This window comes from Convolutriloba macropyga, chromosome 4 (genome assembly GCF_964194025.1).
Source record: "Convolutriloba macropyga chromosome 4, txConMacr16.3, whole genome shotgun sequence".
Lineage (NCBI taxonomy): Eukaryota > Metazoa > Xenacoelomorpha > Acoela > Convolutidae > Convolutriloba > Convolutriloba macropyga.
The window spans coordinates 31,426,039-31,444,127 of NC_134471.1; the positions used below are offsets into that span (position 1 = coordinate 31,426,039).

The following is an 18,089-nucleotide window of genomic DNA, read 5'->3' on the forward strand; positions in this document are numbered from 1 at the left end:
CACTGAAAAATGAATTTTTTCTGATTTCATATTTCTCACCTTTGCAGTATAGTGTTCGCAACAGTGAAAAAAATTGTTTTCGAAAAAAACTTGAAAAAGTTTTGAAATCGTAAAATGGTCTGAAATGGAGTTTGCACTATAAATGAGCACTAAAAAGCGGTTTTTTGCTGTTTTCGTTTTTCTCACGTGTGAAGTATAGGGTTTCCAAACAGTGAAAAAATTTACTTTTTGAAAAAAAAAACTTGAAAAACTTTTGATTTCGAAAAGCGATCTGAAATGGAATGGAAAAAATTCAATGCTAATTATGTAAGATCTACGCTAAAATTCAACGCTAAAAATGTAAAATCTACTCCAAAATTCAACGCAAATTATGTAAGATTGGCGTTGAATGCGTTGAATTTATGTAAAATCTACTCTAAATTCAACGCTTAATTTGTAAGATCTACGCTAAATTTAACGCTTAATATGTAAGATCTACGCTAATATTTAACGCTAAATATGTAAGTTCTACGGAAAAATTCAATGCAAAATATGTAAGATTTGCGTTGAATGCAATGAATTTATGTAAGATCTACGCTAATTTCAACGCTAATTATGTAAGATCTACGCTAAATTCTACGCTAAATATGTAAGATCAACGCTAAATTCAACGCTAAATATGTAAGATCAGCGGCAAATAGCGTTGACAAGTCGAAAAATTCACCGCAATTTTCTTACATAATTTTGCGTTGAATGCGTTGAATTCAAAGACAAAAATTCAACGCATTCAATGCAAAATATGTAAGAAATGGCGGTGAATTTTCCAACTTGTCAACGCTAGTTGCCGCTGATCTTACATATTTAGCGTTGAATTTAGCGTAGATCTTACATAATTAGCGTAGAATTTAGCGTAGATCATACATAATTAGCGTTGAAATTAGCGTAGATCTTACATATTTTTGCGTTGAAATTAGCGTTGATCGTACAAAATCAAAGCGTTCACTTGAACTATTAACCTCCAATTGCGTATGGGACTCGAACTACTGACCTCCTGCTTGCTTGTCGCCTCTTCTACCATTGTGCCACAGTACCTTGGTTTCCAACAGAGCCGCAATCCTTATAAAGCTTAGATCTTATATTTTTTGCGTTGAATTTAGCGTAGACCTTACATATTTTGTGTTGACTTTACAGTACTAACAGTAAAAAAAAATAATGTTTCGAAAAAAAACTTGAAAAATTTGAAATCGTAATATGGCCTGAAATGGCTTTTGCGCTATAAAAGAGCACTGTAAAATGAATTTTTTTTCTGATTTCATATTTATCACCTTTGCAGTATAGTGTTCGCAACAGTGAAAAAAATTGTTTTCGAAAAAAACTTGAAAAAGTTTTAAAATCGTAAAATGGTCTGAAATGGATTTTACACTAAAAAAGAGCACTAATAATTGATTTTTTGCTGAATTCACGTTTCTCACCTTTGCAGTATAGGGCGAGAAACAGTGAAAAAAAATTCGAACAAAAAACTTGAAAAAGTTTTGAAATCGTAAAATGGTCTGAAATGGAGTGTGCACTATAAATGAGCACTAAAAAGCGGTTTTTTTTGCTGTTTTCGCTTTTCTCACGTGTGAAGTATAGGGTTTCGAAACAGTGAAAAAAATTACTTTTTGAAAAAAAAACTTGAAAAACTTTTGATTTTGAAAAGCGATCTGAAATGGAATGGAAAAAATTCAATGCTAATTATGTAAGATCTACGCTAAAATTCAACGCTAAAAATGTAAAATCTACTCCAAAATTCAACGCAAATTATGTAAGATTGGCGTTGAATGCGTTGAATTTATGTAAAATCTACTCTAAATTCAACGCTTAATATGTAAGATCTACGCTAAATTCAACGCTTAATATGTAAGATCTACGCTAGAATTCAACGCTGAATATGTAAGTTCTACGGAAAAATTAAATGCTAAAAATGTAGGGATCTACGCCAAAGTTCAACGCAAAATATGTAAGATTGGCGTTGGTTGCATTGAATTTATGTAGGATCTACGCTAAAATTCAACGCTAAATATGTAAGTTCTACGGAAAAATTCTACGCACAATATGTAAGATTGGCGTTGAAGGCGTTGAATTTATGTAAGGTCTACGCTCAAGCGTAAGGTCTACGCCTCTTTTGCGTTTTTTAGCGTTGACACCTCGGGCCGGGCAGTGGCCGTCTCTATTTAACTAATCTATTTGTGAATCTTGATTCGGCGTTGCCTCCATGATTCTTTCAAAACGAGATTCACAAAGAGTATTTAAACATAGAACGCTTAAGGCAATCTCGTTCCGATTGTTTCCTAGTTTTTTTCTGTCTTAGTTGTTTAGCCACAGCCCGGAGGTTGCTGGCAGAGCAAATCAGCGCTGAATCAGTCTAAAGACATTCTGTTTTTTGGGAAGGCTAGTATTCCGTTCATGTCACATTTTACACTGGCCAGTCTGATTTTTGAGTAAAATTTACTTCATGAAAAACAATATGTTCAGCTTAACTCCCGCCAACAAAGTTTGCTTTATATGCGATTCAAACTTCCGCGCGGGTACTTGTAACATTTAATTTGCGCAGCAAGTCTTTACCACTGAGCTATTTGTGTTTCGTTGTAATTGCCTACAAACCAGCTTAAAGTTTATTAGTGTGTATACTACAATAATAATTACCAGTTATAAGGTAAAAAAGTAAAAATTATGACTTTATTCTGCTCACACCTAATTTAGGGTATGATCAATTTTCAGAATATACAGGATAAGTTTAACCTGAGCGAATTCTACGACCTCAATACAATCAGACTGAAGAAATAATGCACATAAAGAAGCTTAAAATACTCTGGGAGATACATAACTGAACTAAGTTTATACTCTTGAAATGTGCTGGTTCAGCGCTGAAATGCTCTGAGACTAAAGTCCGGGGGGTTTAGCCAACGAGGGTTGATCTCAGTTGCCCTTCATTTGATTTACCCATTACAAGTCCACAAAACCGTTATGGCTTCAATCGACTTGCAACACTTATAAGAGTCCCCAGAAATTGATTTTATCCTTAATACTACCTGGTTGTGCCCTGCTCCAGGTTGCAGACCACCTTGAAGCCTCAAGAATCTTTTCTTGAAAAAACCGCCCAATCAAAAATCAAAAATTTTTCTGTTGTTCACAGAAATAAAAACATGGCGTGCTCCTCTAATGAAAACCATTGGCTGTAGGATACTGGAAACTAGTCGGATAGCCTTGCAATAAAGTCTCTAAAACTACATCGCCTAGATCAAAAATACCAAAAAAGGAAAAGAATACCCGTTTAACTACAGAAACTGTTTTTAAAATCTGATAACTAAGGGGATAGGACCCAGTGATTTAGGGCAGGGGATAACGGGATAGGTAGGTGGAGTGAAAGGGAGGTTTAGGTAGTGCTAGCAAGCTGAGATGGGCAATTGCGAGGTTGCAGATGGTAATAGGTGAGGGAAATATGTGAGAGGTGGGGAGAGTAGTCGGGGCAGTAGGGAGTAGTTGGCCCGGGCCGAGGAATTTGGCCAAAATTATGTAAGATCAGCGGCAACTAGCGTTGACAAGTCGGAAAATTCACCGCAATTTTCTTACATAATTTTGCGTTGAATGCGTTGAATTCAAAGACAAAAATTCAACGCATTCAACGCAAAATATGTAAGAAATGGCGGTGAATTTTCCGACTTGTCAACGCTAGTTGCCGCTGATCTTACATATTTAGCGTTGAATTTAGCGTAGATCTTACATATTTAGCGTTGAATTTAGCGTAGATCTTACATATTCCGGGGAAGGATTTAAGGTTGGATGTGTTGAGGGTGGGGAGAGGGGGTGAGTTGCAGGAGGTTCCGGTAGTTTGAATTGGGAGAAGGGACTTTTATTGGAAGATAACTGCTCAAAATTACCCTCCGACCTTTGTTTTACCCGAAGCTCCTACTTATAAGTATCAAATAATTTTGGAGTATAAGCTACTCATAAATTTCAAAGATCGGAAATGAAAGTCAGTGTTCTAAAACAAAATGGATCTATTCTGTTCCCCCCCCCGCCAGTGTTTTTTATGACCCCCAGTTACAATTTTTATGTTGTTATATAGCACGTTACTATGTAAGAAAATAGCACGTGCGCCTGGGGGTCATTAAAGATTCATGCTCACTAAGCTGGGGGGGGGGGGGCGAAACAGAATAGATCCAACAGAATTATAATGTTCAGGTCAAGAGATAACTTGATCAGCTAAAAAAACAGAATTTCTTAACGGCATTTTTATTGACTGAACAAAAAACTAGACCTAGAATTGACTAGAATTAGATTCCGAAGTCCTTTATCAACAAAAAAGTCGGTTAGCAATGAAAAAAAAGTGTAAAAAAGATTGATGTCAAAACGCGGACAAAAAAACCCAATCAAGAAAGTGAATTTTTGTAAAACCAGTTGTTTCAAGTAGCCGATAAATAAAGTGGATTACTGGTCCGAAGAGTTTCACTACATCACGACCAAAAACATCCGTATACTTTGTAATGAAAATTTTCATTTCGTTGTTTATCACTTTCAGCCAGCAAAGTTTACTATATTCTGTTAATTGAACTTTTTTTTCAGGAAGTAACTATAGTTGACCACATTTCTGCTCGACACTTCTGTTCGTGCAAAAGAGGAAACAAAAATGAAAATGCAAAAGAGAAACTGCTAAAGCAGATTGAACTTTAGCTTGTGTAGACGTTTGTCGTGACAGTTTTCAAATTGATTCCACTTTTTTCAAGTTAGGAAAAACTGGGTACAATTTTCCACGATGCTTGTTTTTGGGAACGCAATTGTCTGAAGAACCTCGAATTGTGGATCAAGACGACATTTAGCAGCTATCAACCGTCAATAGTTCAGAGGAACAATTTGGCCTGTGAATCGGATCTCAGGTAAACACTTATAAAATTCCATCCATAAAGTTTTAGGCCAATTCTCTGCTCATAATCTTGGACAGGGGTTACGCACGTTTGCCCGTGACTACAAGCTGTTACCCAATTTTATGCATTTTTGTTTACTCATTTCCACGATTAATGTCCACGATTAACATTTTAATCCGTCGTTAATAAAAGTGATGCAAAGTGAAAATTTGTCGCGAGGTGTCATCACTGTTGTCTAAACTTGCCTCAATAATAGTAAACACGCACTTTTACTACGTAATGAAAGAGAATTTATTGTCACTATTTTAAACTTTTCAGTAAAATCAGTATCAAATATTCGATATGAAACATTGGATCGTTTCCGTTCGTGCTCCCAGCTTGTACTTATACGGCCTGCTTGAACTTACAAGTGTGTTACATGTCCAAGATGGCATCTTTTTTTTATAAATCTGTAAAATGTAAAAAATGTTTGATTAAACATTTGAATATGTAAATGTCTGATTAAACTTTTACATTGAACAATTACTTTAAAATCAAGTGCACAGTTTGGCCCATAAATTACTAGTAAAAATAATTTCTAGAACCTTGTACTTGTCTATCTATTGGAACACGTTCATGCAATTAGATCATTTCTCTTTTTATTTTCTCATTAAACTCATTTTTTGTTTTTTCTTTCCGAATTTCTATTGGCAAGTTGTTCTGACTATTGATCGGTCACTCCAAATAGATTTAAACGTTTTTTTTTCGGAAAAAAAGGACATTTCAGGAATTTTCCCTCTTCTCATATTCCAAAAATTTTGAAAGATATCTCTTTGGATATTTGACTGCTTTCAATGTAACGCTTAATTAAATCAAAAAACTTCTTTAACTCAGAACACTTTTTCAATGAAAAACTCTGCAGGTAAAATTTATCTCTTATTCGAAAATACCTTGCGCTGTCAACATTTTTAAGAAACTTTACACACCAATTTATTTGTCTGTTTATTCTCAGAAGTTATGAGGCTTGCGAGTTTGGAGGAAAATTGCATTAAAATTGAAACGTGACAGGACAAGTGATTTCAAAAGTTCATTTATGGCGTTCAACGGTAGTATATGTCTCACTAAGCAGATTGATCTTATAGCAGTCACCATTTTTATCAACATTTTGTTTAGTTCAAAGTCCAAATCAAATTATTGTCAATCAATCGGCCCAGATAGCGACAGGTCACTCACCTCCGGTTTTATATGCATACAATATAAAGAAATTCCTTGGAAGGCGCCTGATCTTTTTCAGAAAAAAAACAAGTATTTCGGTTTAATCCCAGTTCAATGTTAACATATTTTGTCTGATTTATTTATCATTTTTTTTGAAAAGTACTGCAGTTTTTTATGTGAAGGCCTGGATTTGTTTTTGAGCAAGATATTATACATGTATCATCTGCAAATTGTAAAACTTCTTCGTTTTTCATTTCTTCCTGTTCATTTTTTCCGTTAATTTACAGTATAAAAATTAGTGGCCCGAGGACTATTCTTAGGGGGACTCAGTGGTTAATTGTTGTCTAGTCTGTGTAATTGATTCCAATTTTAATGCATAGTTTTCTCTAAGATAAAAATGATTTCAGCTTAGGTTTAGATCCCGTTCAAAACCCATACCTTGCAAATTTTTCAAAAAGATTTTGTGAAAAATTGAGTCAAACGTTTTTGCTAGATAATATATTACCAAAAAATTCTTTTCTTCAAATTGGTATATAAATTCGGTTAATGAATTGACCATTGACCTTGTCATTCGACGATTTGTTTGTTTTTAAGAAATTGGATTTGATTTGTTTTTTTTATTTTTTGCCCGCCAACATGTTCTAACATTTGTTGCGGCAGCAGCCTTTCAAATATTTCAGCAAGAATTGGTACCCACTAAATTTCGTCCTTTGATCAAAGATTATAGAGGATCAACTGCTTTGTAAATTGGAGTTACAAACGCTTTTTTACGGAGTTCTGGAAAAACACTGTTCGAAGTATGTCCGTTAATCGCGAACTGTAAATTTGTTCCAAAAGACATTTTAAAACATGTGAACAACTATGCGGAGAGAATTCAGAACCAGATGCTTTCTGAGGTAGCTTGTCAATTACATCATACATTTCTTTTTTCGTTAAAAATCTAAATGGAAAAACTCTTTCTCAAACACCAAAGTTGGCAAGTGTTTTTTTTACCCCTTCGTATACAACCAACATGGAATAACATTTATTTAAAATTGTTAGCCACCTGTTTTTTTATTTTAAAATGATACTACTGTTCCGAGTTTTGGAAACGTGGTTATGTTTTACGTCTTGTTTGAGAGTTAAGTATTTACAAATTTCCCTTCCAGTTTTAAATCAAGAAGACTCTAAAACGTTTTTTTTTGTATACCCATTACTTGTTCTTAATTGCATACTCCATTACTCTTTCTTGTTCTTAATTTCTGATTATTTTGTATAGATTATAAGCGGAAAGATCTGCCTTCTCATTCAAAATATTAAAAGTCGATGTTTTTTGTAAATGATTTTCAATAATTTTTAGATCCACACTATTTTGGACTGTTTGCTGGTTCCTCAATTTTTATAGAAGCTTAACTGTTCAATACATTTTCAAACAAATCTGAAAACATTTGAAATGTTTAATTTGCATCTTTTTGTTGATACAGAAGCCTTATATCTGTTGAGGCAATTCTTTTAATGAGTACAGCTCTTGAAAATATTTTGGTATCTCTGTAAAGGTATTGCGCTATCTTGTTTTCGTTATAAAATGACAAAGATGAAACAAACAACTGAGAAAAATGATCAATTCCAAACATTTGCTCTAATGTTATTTTAACAAAAATTTGATTTCTTTTGTGGTTAACCAATGATCAATTGAAGTTTCACTGTTTCCAGTTGTCCAAGTTGGCTGACTTTTGTCTAACCCATGATCGAATGGGCTCTGTTAAAAATCTGTGATCTTTTCTGTTTGTGCCCCCTGCCTACTGGGTGCATATCAATTGCACTCCAGAGATGCACTTGCCATATTTTTACATAGTGATTTACTATGTAATGGCACGTGCCTTGTAACTGGGGCACATAATTTAATGGGGGGCAGACGGAAAAAGGATCTATTCTGTTTCGCTTTTCTGTTTGTAAAACTAGATCCGCATCTTTTTGACCCCCAGCGCACGTGCTATTTTCTTACTTAGTAACGTGCTATACAACAACATAATTTGTAACTGGGGGTCATAAAAAACACTGGGGGGGGCGAAACAGAATAGATCCGATCGTTTACACGGATTAAGGATCTTTTCCGTTTGTGACCCTCCAACCCCCCCCCCCCCCCCCATAAATCTATGCACCCCCTCCCCCCAAGTTAGAGAGCACGTGCCTACATAGTAAATCATTAGGTGAAACTATAGCACGTGCGTCTGGGGTTGCAAATAATATGCACCCACTACGCTGGCTGGCACAAACGGAAAAGATCCCGGATTAATAAGTCAAAATTTTTGAAGGGCTTGGAGATATCATTTCAGAAGTGATTTTGCATCAGCGTGCATTTTAGGGAATTCTTAATTGTGAATTATGGCGGGTTTGCCTTTTCGCTCACTTATCATTTTTGACATCTACTGTCATTCGGCAGATAGGCAACAAAGGAAACAAATCCATGCAAATTCCAGCATAAAAACAGCGGCAACAAAGCGTAAACAACTAAGCAAGTTAACCTCAAGAACAAATTTGAAGACAAAAAAGGAAATTTTCAAAAATGGCGATGAATGGTGGATCCCAAACAACACTAGGAATGGATGTAGAAGTTGAACGAGAACTGAAAGAATCTACAGGCTCTGAATTTGTTTCCTTTAGAGTGCACAGATTTAAAAGAGTTCACAGAGTTCACAAATAAAGTTGAACTCTGAACGGAGATTGTCACAGACTAAGTATTGTTTTGTGTCGCTGAATCGAACATCTTTGTCTGGCAGTAAATATTGTTTTTCAATGAGAAGCTCAAGGTATCTATTCTGTTTCCCCCCCCCCCCAGTTTACCCCCAGTTACAATTGTGTTGTTATGTTGCACGTTACTATGTAAAAATAAGGGGGTCTTTCCCATTATAGCCCCCCCAGCTTAGTGGTCAGATAACCTATAGCCCCCCAAACATGGTAATTATACCATAATGGGGGGCTATAATTTCATGGGGGGGGGGCTATAATGGGAAAGACCCAAATAAGGTACGTGCGCCTGGGTTTCATAAAACATATTCCCACTAAGCTGGGGGGGACGAAAGAAAATAGGTCAAGCTCAAGAAACATCAATGGAGTAATTTCCATTTTGTTGAAAAAACACTTTATACCAATTGTCGCTACTGCTTCAGCGATTAAACTTTTAGTTTGAATGCCTCCCGTGTAAGCCTAGTCCAGAAGACCGAACAAAAACGACCTAAGAAGTGATCAGAAAGCTCGTTTTTTCACGTGAGAAACCATAGGTATGTTCGGTTTATCTGAAGTGTTGGGCTTCGAACATAAGAAATCGTTGGCATGTTTGGTTTCTTAGATACTGTATATTTGATGTTTCAGTGTAAGCGATGTTAGGAATCTTTGCTTTTAAAACGTAGGAAATCGTCGGTAATATGTTTGGTTTCTTTGGTTCGGTATGTTGAAAAGTAATAGTTGGCCGGTTTTCCCTAAACAAAGCGCGTTTGCTATCTGTAATGTGGTTAAATGTTATGATAGTGGTTAAATGTTAATCGCAGAAGCTTCCAACGTAACTTTTGGATATAATTTCTTTGAAAAAATGAAAATTAATAGACTTTCTTCTTTAGCTTATTTATGAAAATAAATGCACAAATATGAATTTTTTTGGTTGTTTTTGTTGAACATTGATGAAGATCCAATTCAATGAGTAACCCTCCACTGAGTCTTGTTATAACCATTAAAAAATGAGGTTAATAAGTCATTTTCTCATGGTTTACTGTGATTTGAAATAAACAGCCAATTTCTGAAGTTTCAAAACCCAAGGTACCGAAGAAAAAGTGTCAGGTGCGCAAACCAATTGGTTGTGGCAACCCTAGTACTTAGCTCCAGTTTTCTGCTCGGACTGACTTTGTTTCCTTCTAATCTTCCATTGAGGAATATTATCTAAACTTTCATAAAATTTTTTAAATGTTTTTTTTTCACGTATAGCTACATACCTAATATAATTTTGTTGTTTGAGTTTGCAGGTAAATTCTAGGTAACGTATTCTAGGTAACTTGTACGCATCATTTTTTTGCAGGTAATTTTGCAGGTAATGTTACCTGCAATTTTGCTTACCTGCAAACGTTGCAGGTAAATTTACCTAGACATTTTTTAGAGTGCGGGTCTGGCCTGTGCGCTGCCTAAGTCGGTCTGGCCAGAGATGGCTTGGGTAACGTATCTAGAGCTCTAAAGATCTAAAATATGTTTGGGTCGTTCCCCTTACAATGCCCCTCTCCACCACGAAATTATAGCCCCATATTCTGGTATGTGAAGAAAGATTGGCGGGGCTATACATATGACGGCAAAGTAGGGGGAATGTAATGAGAAAGACCCACATTTTCGGGTTTATTGTGATTTCCCTCCCCAGGGTTTTACCTGGACTGACTGCCCAGTCAATATCAGTACTCGGCACGTATAATTGCAAGTCTTACATCAGTACTGATTAACTGCTCTCGAACGAAGTTTGTAGCAATTATATTAGTCCTGTCGGTCTTTTTTATTCAATTTTTCGCTGACCGATTTTTCATCTCAACCATTCAACTTTTCGTCCTCATAACGGTATTAACAGGTAGCGCCCAGCGGGCATTAGAGCCTTTCAGCTCTGTTTCACCTCAAACTGTTTTGGAGACTTAAGTAGTGGATAAAACAAGGAAACCAACCACCAGTAAAATTTGACCCTTTCTCCTAACGCTAATCGCGCATGTCGAATCGGGACAAATTTTACTGCTTGTAGCTATCCCTGTTTTATCCACATTACATATTCACTCTAAGTCTAGCATTAAATTATGAAATGGCTAAATTCTAGAAAATAATAATAAGCTCGTTTGCAAATTCACCTATGTACATCACAAAATATTATTTCTTGTCTATACTACACTTTCATATTAAACCTTTCAGCATATTCCATGAATCTATCTTTGGTATGTGTATCTCTATATCTATTAAGATAGATGCACAATCTGCATCTTCCATTTCTAAACCTAAAGAAAGAAATATGTTTGTAAACTTTACACATATTACACGCCAGATATTGATCTAGATTATCATAGTGGTCTCCCAAAAGTTCAATATAATTTTTTACTTTAACTATATTTTTACATATATCACAACAATATTCTAACTCTTTGCAATCATTACAACACTCTTTCCAAGGATTATTTTTACACTTATCACACTTCATTTTTCTCTTTCGATAAATTATTTTTTCCAAAATTTTCCCTAATAAAAAACACCAAGTCTCACTCATCAAACAGTAATGTCACAAGTGTGAACTTCTGCGACGTCGGTAATTCATCCTTTGAAATAAAAAACGGTTTATACAGACATCAATCATACGATCCCAAACATAAAGAACTATTGGAGAAAATGTTTGATCTGCGAAGCAGTTTCACCGATTCTGATTTGGAGGAGGCTATAACTCAAGCCTCAACTAAAACTGAAGCCTCAACTAAAACCATAGAGAAAATGTATGATTCTGATGGAGACTTAATCTATGTCAAACCGTCTACTAAAACTGAAACTAAAGATATTATTAAAACTAAAACTAAACCCGACGACAATATCTACACCAGAATTAAGAATGAGTGTAAAGAATGTCATGAAGAATTTAGGAATAAAACAGCGCTGACTCTCATTCATATAGTCATAATCGCAAGTATCTAGAAAACACATATTACTTCGATATAAACTCTAGCCAGAACATGAAAGAATTTTATATTACTGATAAAGCTGGAATTTACATTGAAGACATAGACGAAGCCATTAATAACTCTTTAGAAGAAATTAAAAACTGTTACCATTATAAAAAAGTAAAGAGCTATAAATATAAGATCACAGCTGAGTGTGAGTACATAAAGAGAACCAAAGAAGAAGTTAAAACTACTAAAATATTTTTCAACACTGACTATTTTATTAATAACGCAATATATGAAAATGGAGATTTCACTCAATGGTTGAACTTTGAAAAGGAAATACATGAGGGTTATTGCTATGACTTTCAGTTTCTCGGATTAAGATCTATTCAGATAAATATTGAACCAATTAAAGCATCTATTGGTGGTTATATAGATTTACCCCCGATCTCAAAAACTCTAAATCAATATTGAATATACGCAATTCCAAATATAACTGCTTGCAACTGGGTATTACTGCTTGGCTATATCCTGCTATCGATCCCCGAAGTAGTTTTCTCAATAATAAAACACGTGAGAGTAAATATGTAAATAATCTAATTGAAGCACGACAACGAGATGATGATGACTTTGGCTATATATTAAGAATACAAAAACTGTACAATATTAATATTTGGATATACACAGCTTGTGGTGGGGTAAACTAGAATAGTTTAAACCGGTGGATGATTTTAATAAAGATAGAAAAGCTGTCAGAATATTGGTTTGGGGAGACGGTACTACAGAACACTGTGCTCCAATTAAATCATAGAAACCTTGTTAGAACGATCAAATAAAATAGCATTAAATATTATTATTGCGATAGATGTACATATTGGTTTGATTCACAAATTAAATACGACAACCAAGAATGCAGCCACTCTTTCAAACCCGAGGTCGTTTGTCCTAAGAAGAGGAAAATTACTTTTTAAATGAACACAAACGTCAGAATTTAAAAAATATTATAACTGCTGATATAGATTGTTGTGTCACCAACGTCTCGACCTCAACTAGCAAATATAAAATAGCTGAACACATACCAATAAGTATGGGTTACACATGGCAATGTAATTTCAAATTCTACTTCGGTCTTGATTGTATCAAAAGATTTGCTAGTGATCTATTAGAAATAGAAACTGAGAATAGCTTCAAGCGCAACAAACAAATGATTTATAATGAAGCAGATAAATTATATCATGAAACTAATAACACTTGTCATATCTGCAGTAAAACATGTATTATTAAAGTAAGGGATCATTGTCATGTAACTGGTAAATATAGAGGATCAGCATGTAGAATATGCAATCTAAGTTACAAACAACGAAACTTCGTTCCTGTGATATTCCACAATGGCTCTGGCTATGACTTCAACCTACTATACAGTGAACTCTTTAAACAGAATAATGATAAAAGAAAATAGATAACATACCACTAGCCGCTGGTAAGTCTAAGATGATTAGCATTGGTTGTCTCAAATTCTTAGATAGTTATAACTTCTTAGCTATGTCTCTAGATCAAATGGCAAAGATATATGGGTGTAAAACTAAAACATTAAATCCATATGAATACTTTGGTTTGGACTCGTATTACGGCGAAGCTGCCAGTGGTAGCAAAGCTACCTATGACGAATTTATAGGTAATCTAAAAACAGAAGACTTCAAATCCTCTCTCTCGAATAAATTACCAACACAAGAAGAAGTCGATATCTTTAATAAAGGCAACAGTAAAAAAAAGCGGTAAAGCTCTAACTATAGAGTATTTACAAAATGATGTGGAAATATTAGACTACTGCAAGAATGAATATGTTCAACTAAGTATGAAAGAATTCAAGCTCAATCCCCTACACAATGTAAGTCTCCCAGGCTATAGTTTTGATTGTTGGTTAATGTCAAGCGGTGTAACATTAGATACAATACAAGATAAACAAATTCTAGATGATTTTGTTGAAGCAAAAAGAGGGGGCATATGTGGCATAATGAGAGATAGGATAGTCAACAATGGTGAAACAGGGATGAAGTCCCATAACAGAAATATCCTGTACATTGATGCAAACAACTTTTACAGCTACGCAATGATGCAAAAGCTACCTTATAAGGACTTCCAGTTTACTACTACTACTACTACTACTACTACTACTACTACTACTACTACTACTACTACTACTACTACTACTACTACTACTACTACTACTACTACTACTACTACTACTACTACTACTACTACTACTACTACTACTACTACTACTACTACTACTACTACTCTTGATACTATTTTAAATACTCCAGATGATAGTGATCATGGTTAATATATAGTTTGCGATATTGAATATACTGATACATGTAAAGAGAGAACAGAGCAACTAGCGTTAATAAGAGAAAGATAAATGATAATGAATTGGGATACCAAGACAGAGAGAAAGGCAAAACAAAAACAGAGAAATGAATCTTAGACTAAAACAACAAAACAGAACACATGGTTCTTTATAGGATGTTAAAGTTCTATGTTATGATGGTTGTAAAAGAAACTAAAATACATCGAGTAATTAAATTGAAACAAGACTATATATGTAGAGATTATATATAAAGCAATACTAATAAAAGAGCAACAGCTAAAACTGAAGCAGAAAAGGATATAAGGAAATCAATGAACAATTCACTATACGGAAGAATGTGCATGAATCCCCTACACTTCCTTCAAAGTGAGTTCTTACAACATGATGAAGAAAAGATAATGCAAAGTATAAGTAAACCAACATTTAAGAATAAAACTAGATATAAGGATTTTAGCCAAATTGAATATATTAAGAAAAAAATAGAATGAGATTCTCCAGTACATGTAGGTGTTACTATCTTAGAGTTACGTAAATTACACATGTATGATGTATTCTACAATATTCTTCCACCATCTCTCAAAGATCTACAACTCCAGTATATAGATACTGATAGTTTTGTATTAAGTTATACTGAAGGCAAAGTTAGTGACGAGCACATGGATCTGTCCAATCTGGAGCCACCAATCAAAACAAAAAATAAAGTCCCTGGTAAATTCAAACATGAAATGGGAACTAATGTCATAGAAGAGTCTGTGGCACTAACACCAAAGACATATAGCTTCAAAGACTACCCAAATAAAACTGAAGAGAACGAAATAAAGAATTGGGATCTTTTCCGTTTGTTCCCCCCCAGCTTAGTGGGTGCATATTATTTGCAACCCCCAGATGCACGTGCAATATTTTTACATAATGATTTACTATGTAATGGCACGTGCTCTGTAACTGGGGGGGAGCATAACGTACTGGGGGGCACAAACGGCAAAGATCCAAGAATTGTAACAATGCTAATTATAATGAATATTTTATTGCACTAATGCATAACACAGAGAGAACTGTAGATGAATGTAGAATACAAAAAGTTGGTGATAACATGATAACAACAAAAACAGGTAAGATTAGTCTAAACACATTTGATGATAAAAGATTTTATGTAAATAATATTAAAAGCTATCCTTATGATGAGAATCTATATCTATTTAAAAGAGATCTAGTAAATGAAATCTGCGAAGCAGGTTGGGGAAAGGCAAGCCTTGTTACACCAACCAAGGCCAAAGGCCCTTCCCCGATTAAGAATGCATCAGTGAAACTGCTTCACAGGTCATTAGACACAAAGACCTACTTACAAATAATATTAAAGAGGTAACCATTAATGATGATAGAATGTTAATCCTTGCTGCAATTACACTATATAATGATTTATTATAATTATAAAAAATGACTAAACTAGAAACACTTAAAAATATAAGTAATCTAGAAAAACAAAACAGAAGAAATAGATTAGAAGATAAATAATAACAACAAGAATATTATGGTGAAATAGAAGAGTTATTTGATTCTTTAACTAAAACACTAAATGCAAACAATGAACACAATCTAGCATTAAGTGAACAAACATTAAAAGCAATAGTTTGGCAAAATCAAGAGTTAGATAAACAAACTAAGATGATCCAGCAAGCTGGTTTCAAGATCAGTGAAACCGCTTCACGGTTCGGTGAAAACACTTCCAAGATTAATGAAACGTTAAAGGGGACCATAAAGGAAACTCAAGATATGGCACCAGTTTTTGTTGATACAAAGACAGCCAAAATTCTTCATAAAATGGGGGGTCAAACTAATCCTCAATTAAAATTAAATCTTGAAGATTTGCCTACTAGAAGATATAAAATGATTGATGTTGATATAACCCTAGCGCGGAGTGCATTTTTAGTTAAGGGTAAAATATATGAATTCTCAGAAGGATTTTCTGACTTTATTACTAAAACAAATGTATTATATGAAGATATTGAGGAAGATGAAAACAAAACTAAAAGGTTTTAAAAGGATATTAGATATGATGTAGGAAAAGGGGATAAGAAAAACACTAGATATAGAACAATAAAACGTATAATGGGGGTAAACGATGATGTATTTGGACGGGGTTTAAATAGCAATCCTAACCCAAATAATTTAATAGAAAGACTAGAATTATTAATACTAGAAACAAAAACTGGTCTTCATGGATTATATGATGAAATGCTAGATATATCCAGGTAACTATTATCTATGAATAATATTAATGAAGAGCAACTAGATAATTTTGTTTTCAACAATGGTAAATAAAAAATGATGGAAAAACAACAACAACACAACTATTAGCTAAAGAAGTATTCAGTCCTCAAATAACAAAGTTTAGAAGAGAAAGAATAATACCATTATATAAAGATGAAACATGGTCAGCTAATTTAATTGATAAGTCATCTCTTTTAAATACAATAGTAATTATAATTTTATATTAACAGTTATAGATATATTCACAAAATATGCATCGGCTATTCCATTAAAGAATAAATCTGGATTATCTATAACTAATGGTTTTAAAATAGTATTAGGTCATCATCCACTGAGTGGCTCTGAAAGTCCACAAGGTGGCTTCGAAGTTCGAAAACAAGAAAAGTTGTGGGTAGATAGAGGTAGTGAGTTTTACTATAAAACCTTTACTTAAAGAATATGAAACAAAACTATTTTCTACTTCTAGTGGTTTAAAGGATGTGTTTATGGAGAGGTTCAATAGAACATTTTTACCCATAATTAATAAACCAATGTTCATCAATGGTGATGGTAATTGGGTAAATATACTAATTGATGCAGTCATAACATATAACAATAACACTTACTCAACAATTAATATGACACCAGTTGATGCTTCTAATAATCCTGATAAAGTTAGATACTATGTTAAATCTACCAAAGCAACACCCAAATATTTAAGTTGGTGATTATGTTAGAAATGCAGACAAACGTAATATCTTCTCTATGGGATACACTTCTAATTGGAACAGAGAACTATTTAAAGTTAATGAAGTTTTGAACACACAACCACAGCCACCAAAATATAAGATAGAAGATATGAATGGAGAGATAATAGAAGATAAATATTACGAAAAGGAATTATTAAAATCCGAGATTGATTTTGAATCTAATAATAAAGTTTTAGAATCATTAAAAATCAGGGAACTCGCTTCGCAGATAGACCTACGGTCCTAAGCCAGCGACGCTGGATCAACATAGTTGCGGGATCCCGATAGACCTACGGTCAGCTACTTGGTAGATTCATTTCTAACTGTAAACAAAAACAAAGATGACAAGAAATAGATTTAACCAAGCGAAACATCAATCGGAGAAGCCACTTCTTGGCTCATCGGGGAACAATTTAACAATAAGTAAGGCTCGTGGTTTACTCCTAGAAGATAATGATAATATTGACATGAAGGATACCTATGAAATTACAAATGTGCACCCTCCCATAAATGAAAAAGATGTTGTTAATAAAGAGTATTGTGACAATAACTTATTATCGTCTGAAAATAAAACGGATATTTTAAGTAGAAATATAACCGAACTAATAAAAGGGCATAATCAATTAAAACTAGAGGTTGATAATAATAAATTTAATCAGAATATCAATAACATACAACTAGATGAAATGTTTACTACTGGGCTAAAAGAATTTAGAGGAGTTAAAAAAAGACTAATTCTTTTATAGATGAAGCCTTTTTAAAGAATAAAAAGAGAGCAGTTCAATATATAATTGCTATACTTTTAAAAAGTACAAACAAAGAAAAATCAAGACTAGAGATGCATTATGAGTTTTATCAAGAAGATATAATAAAAGAAATAGAAAGAATTTTTACTAATTAAAATAACCGAAACTATGACTAACCCAACAGCATCGAGTGAGAGATTACTATATCCAGATCTGTCTTCAGTATTAGAACGATTAATAAATGAAAAGACTCAAGC

At 34.0% G+C, this 18,089-nt stretch overlaps 1 protein-coding gene across 2 annotated transcripts in view; it reads left to right on the forward strand.

Moving 5' to 3' along the window:
- Positions 1–8,479: 8,479 nt before the first annotated feature.
- Positions 8,480–18,089, forward strand: part of LOC142337614 (uncharacterized) — a 105,346-nt gene continuing 95,736 nt past the window's right edge. For both annotated transcript variants that reach the window (XM_075386967.1, XM_075386968.1), the window contains exon 1: positions 8,480–8,698. In XM_075386967.1, the coding sequence (XP_075243082.1) occupies positions 8,623–8,698 (76 nt within the window). In that variant the 5' untranslated portion in view covers positions 8,480–8,622. The remainder of the gene's footprint in view (positions 8,699–18,089) is intronic.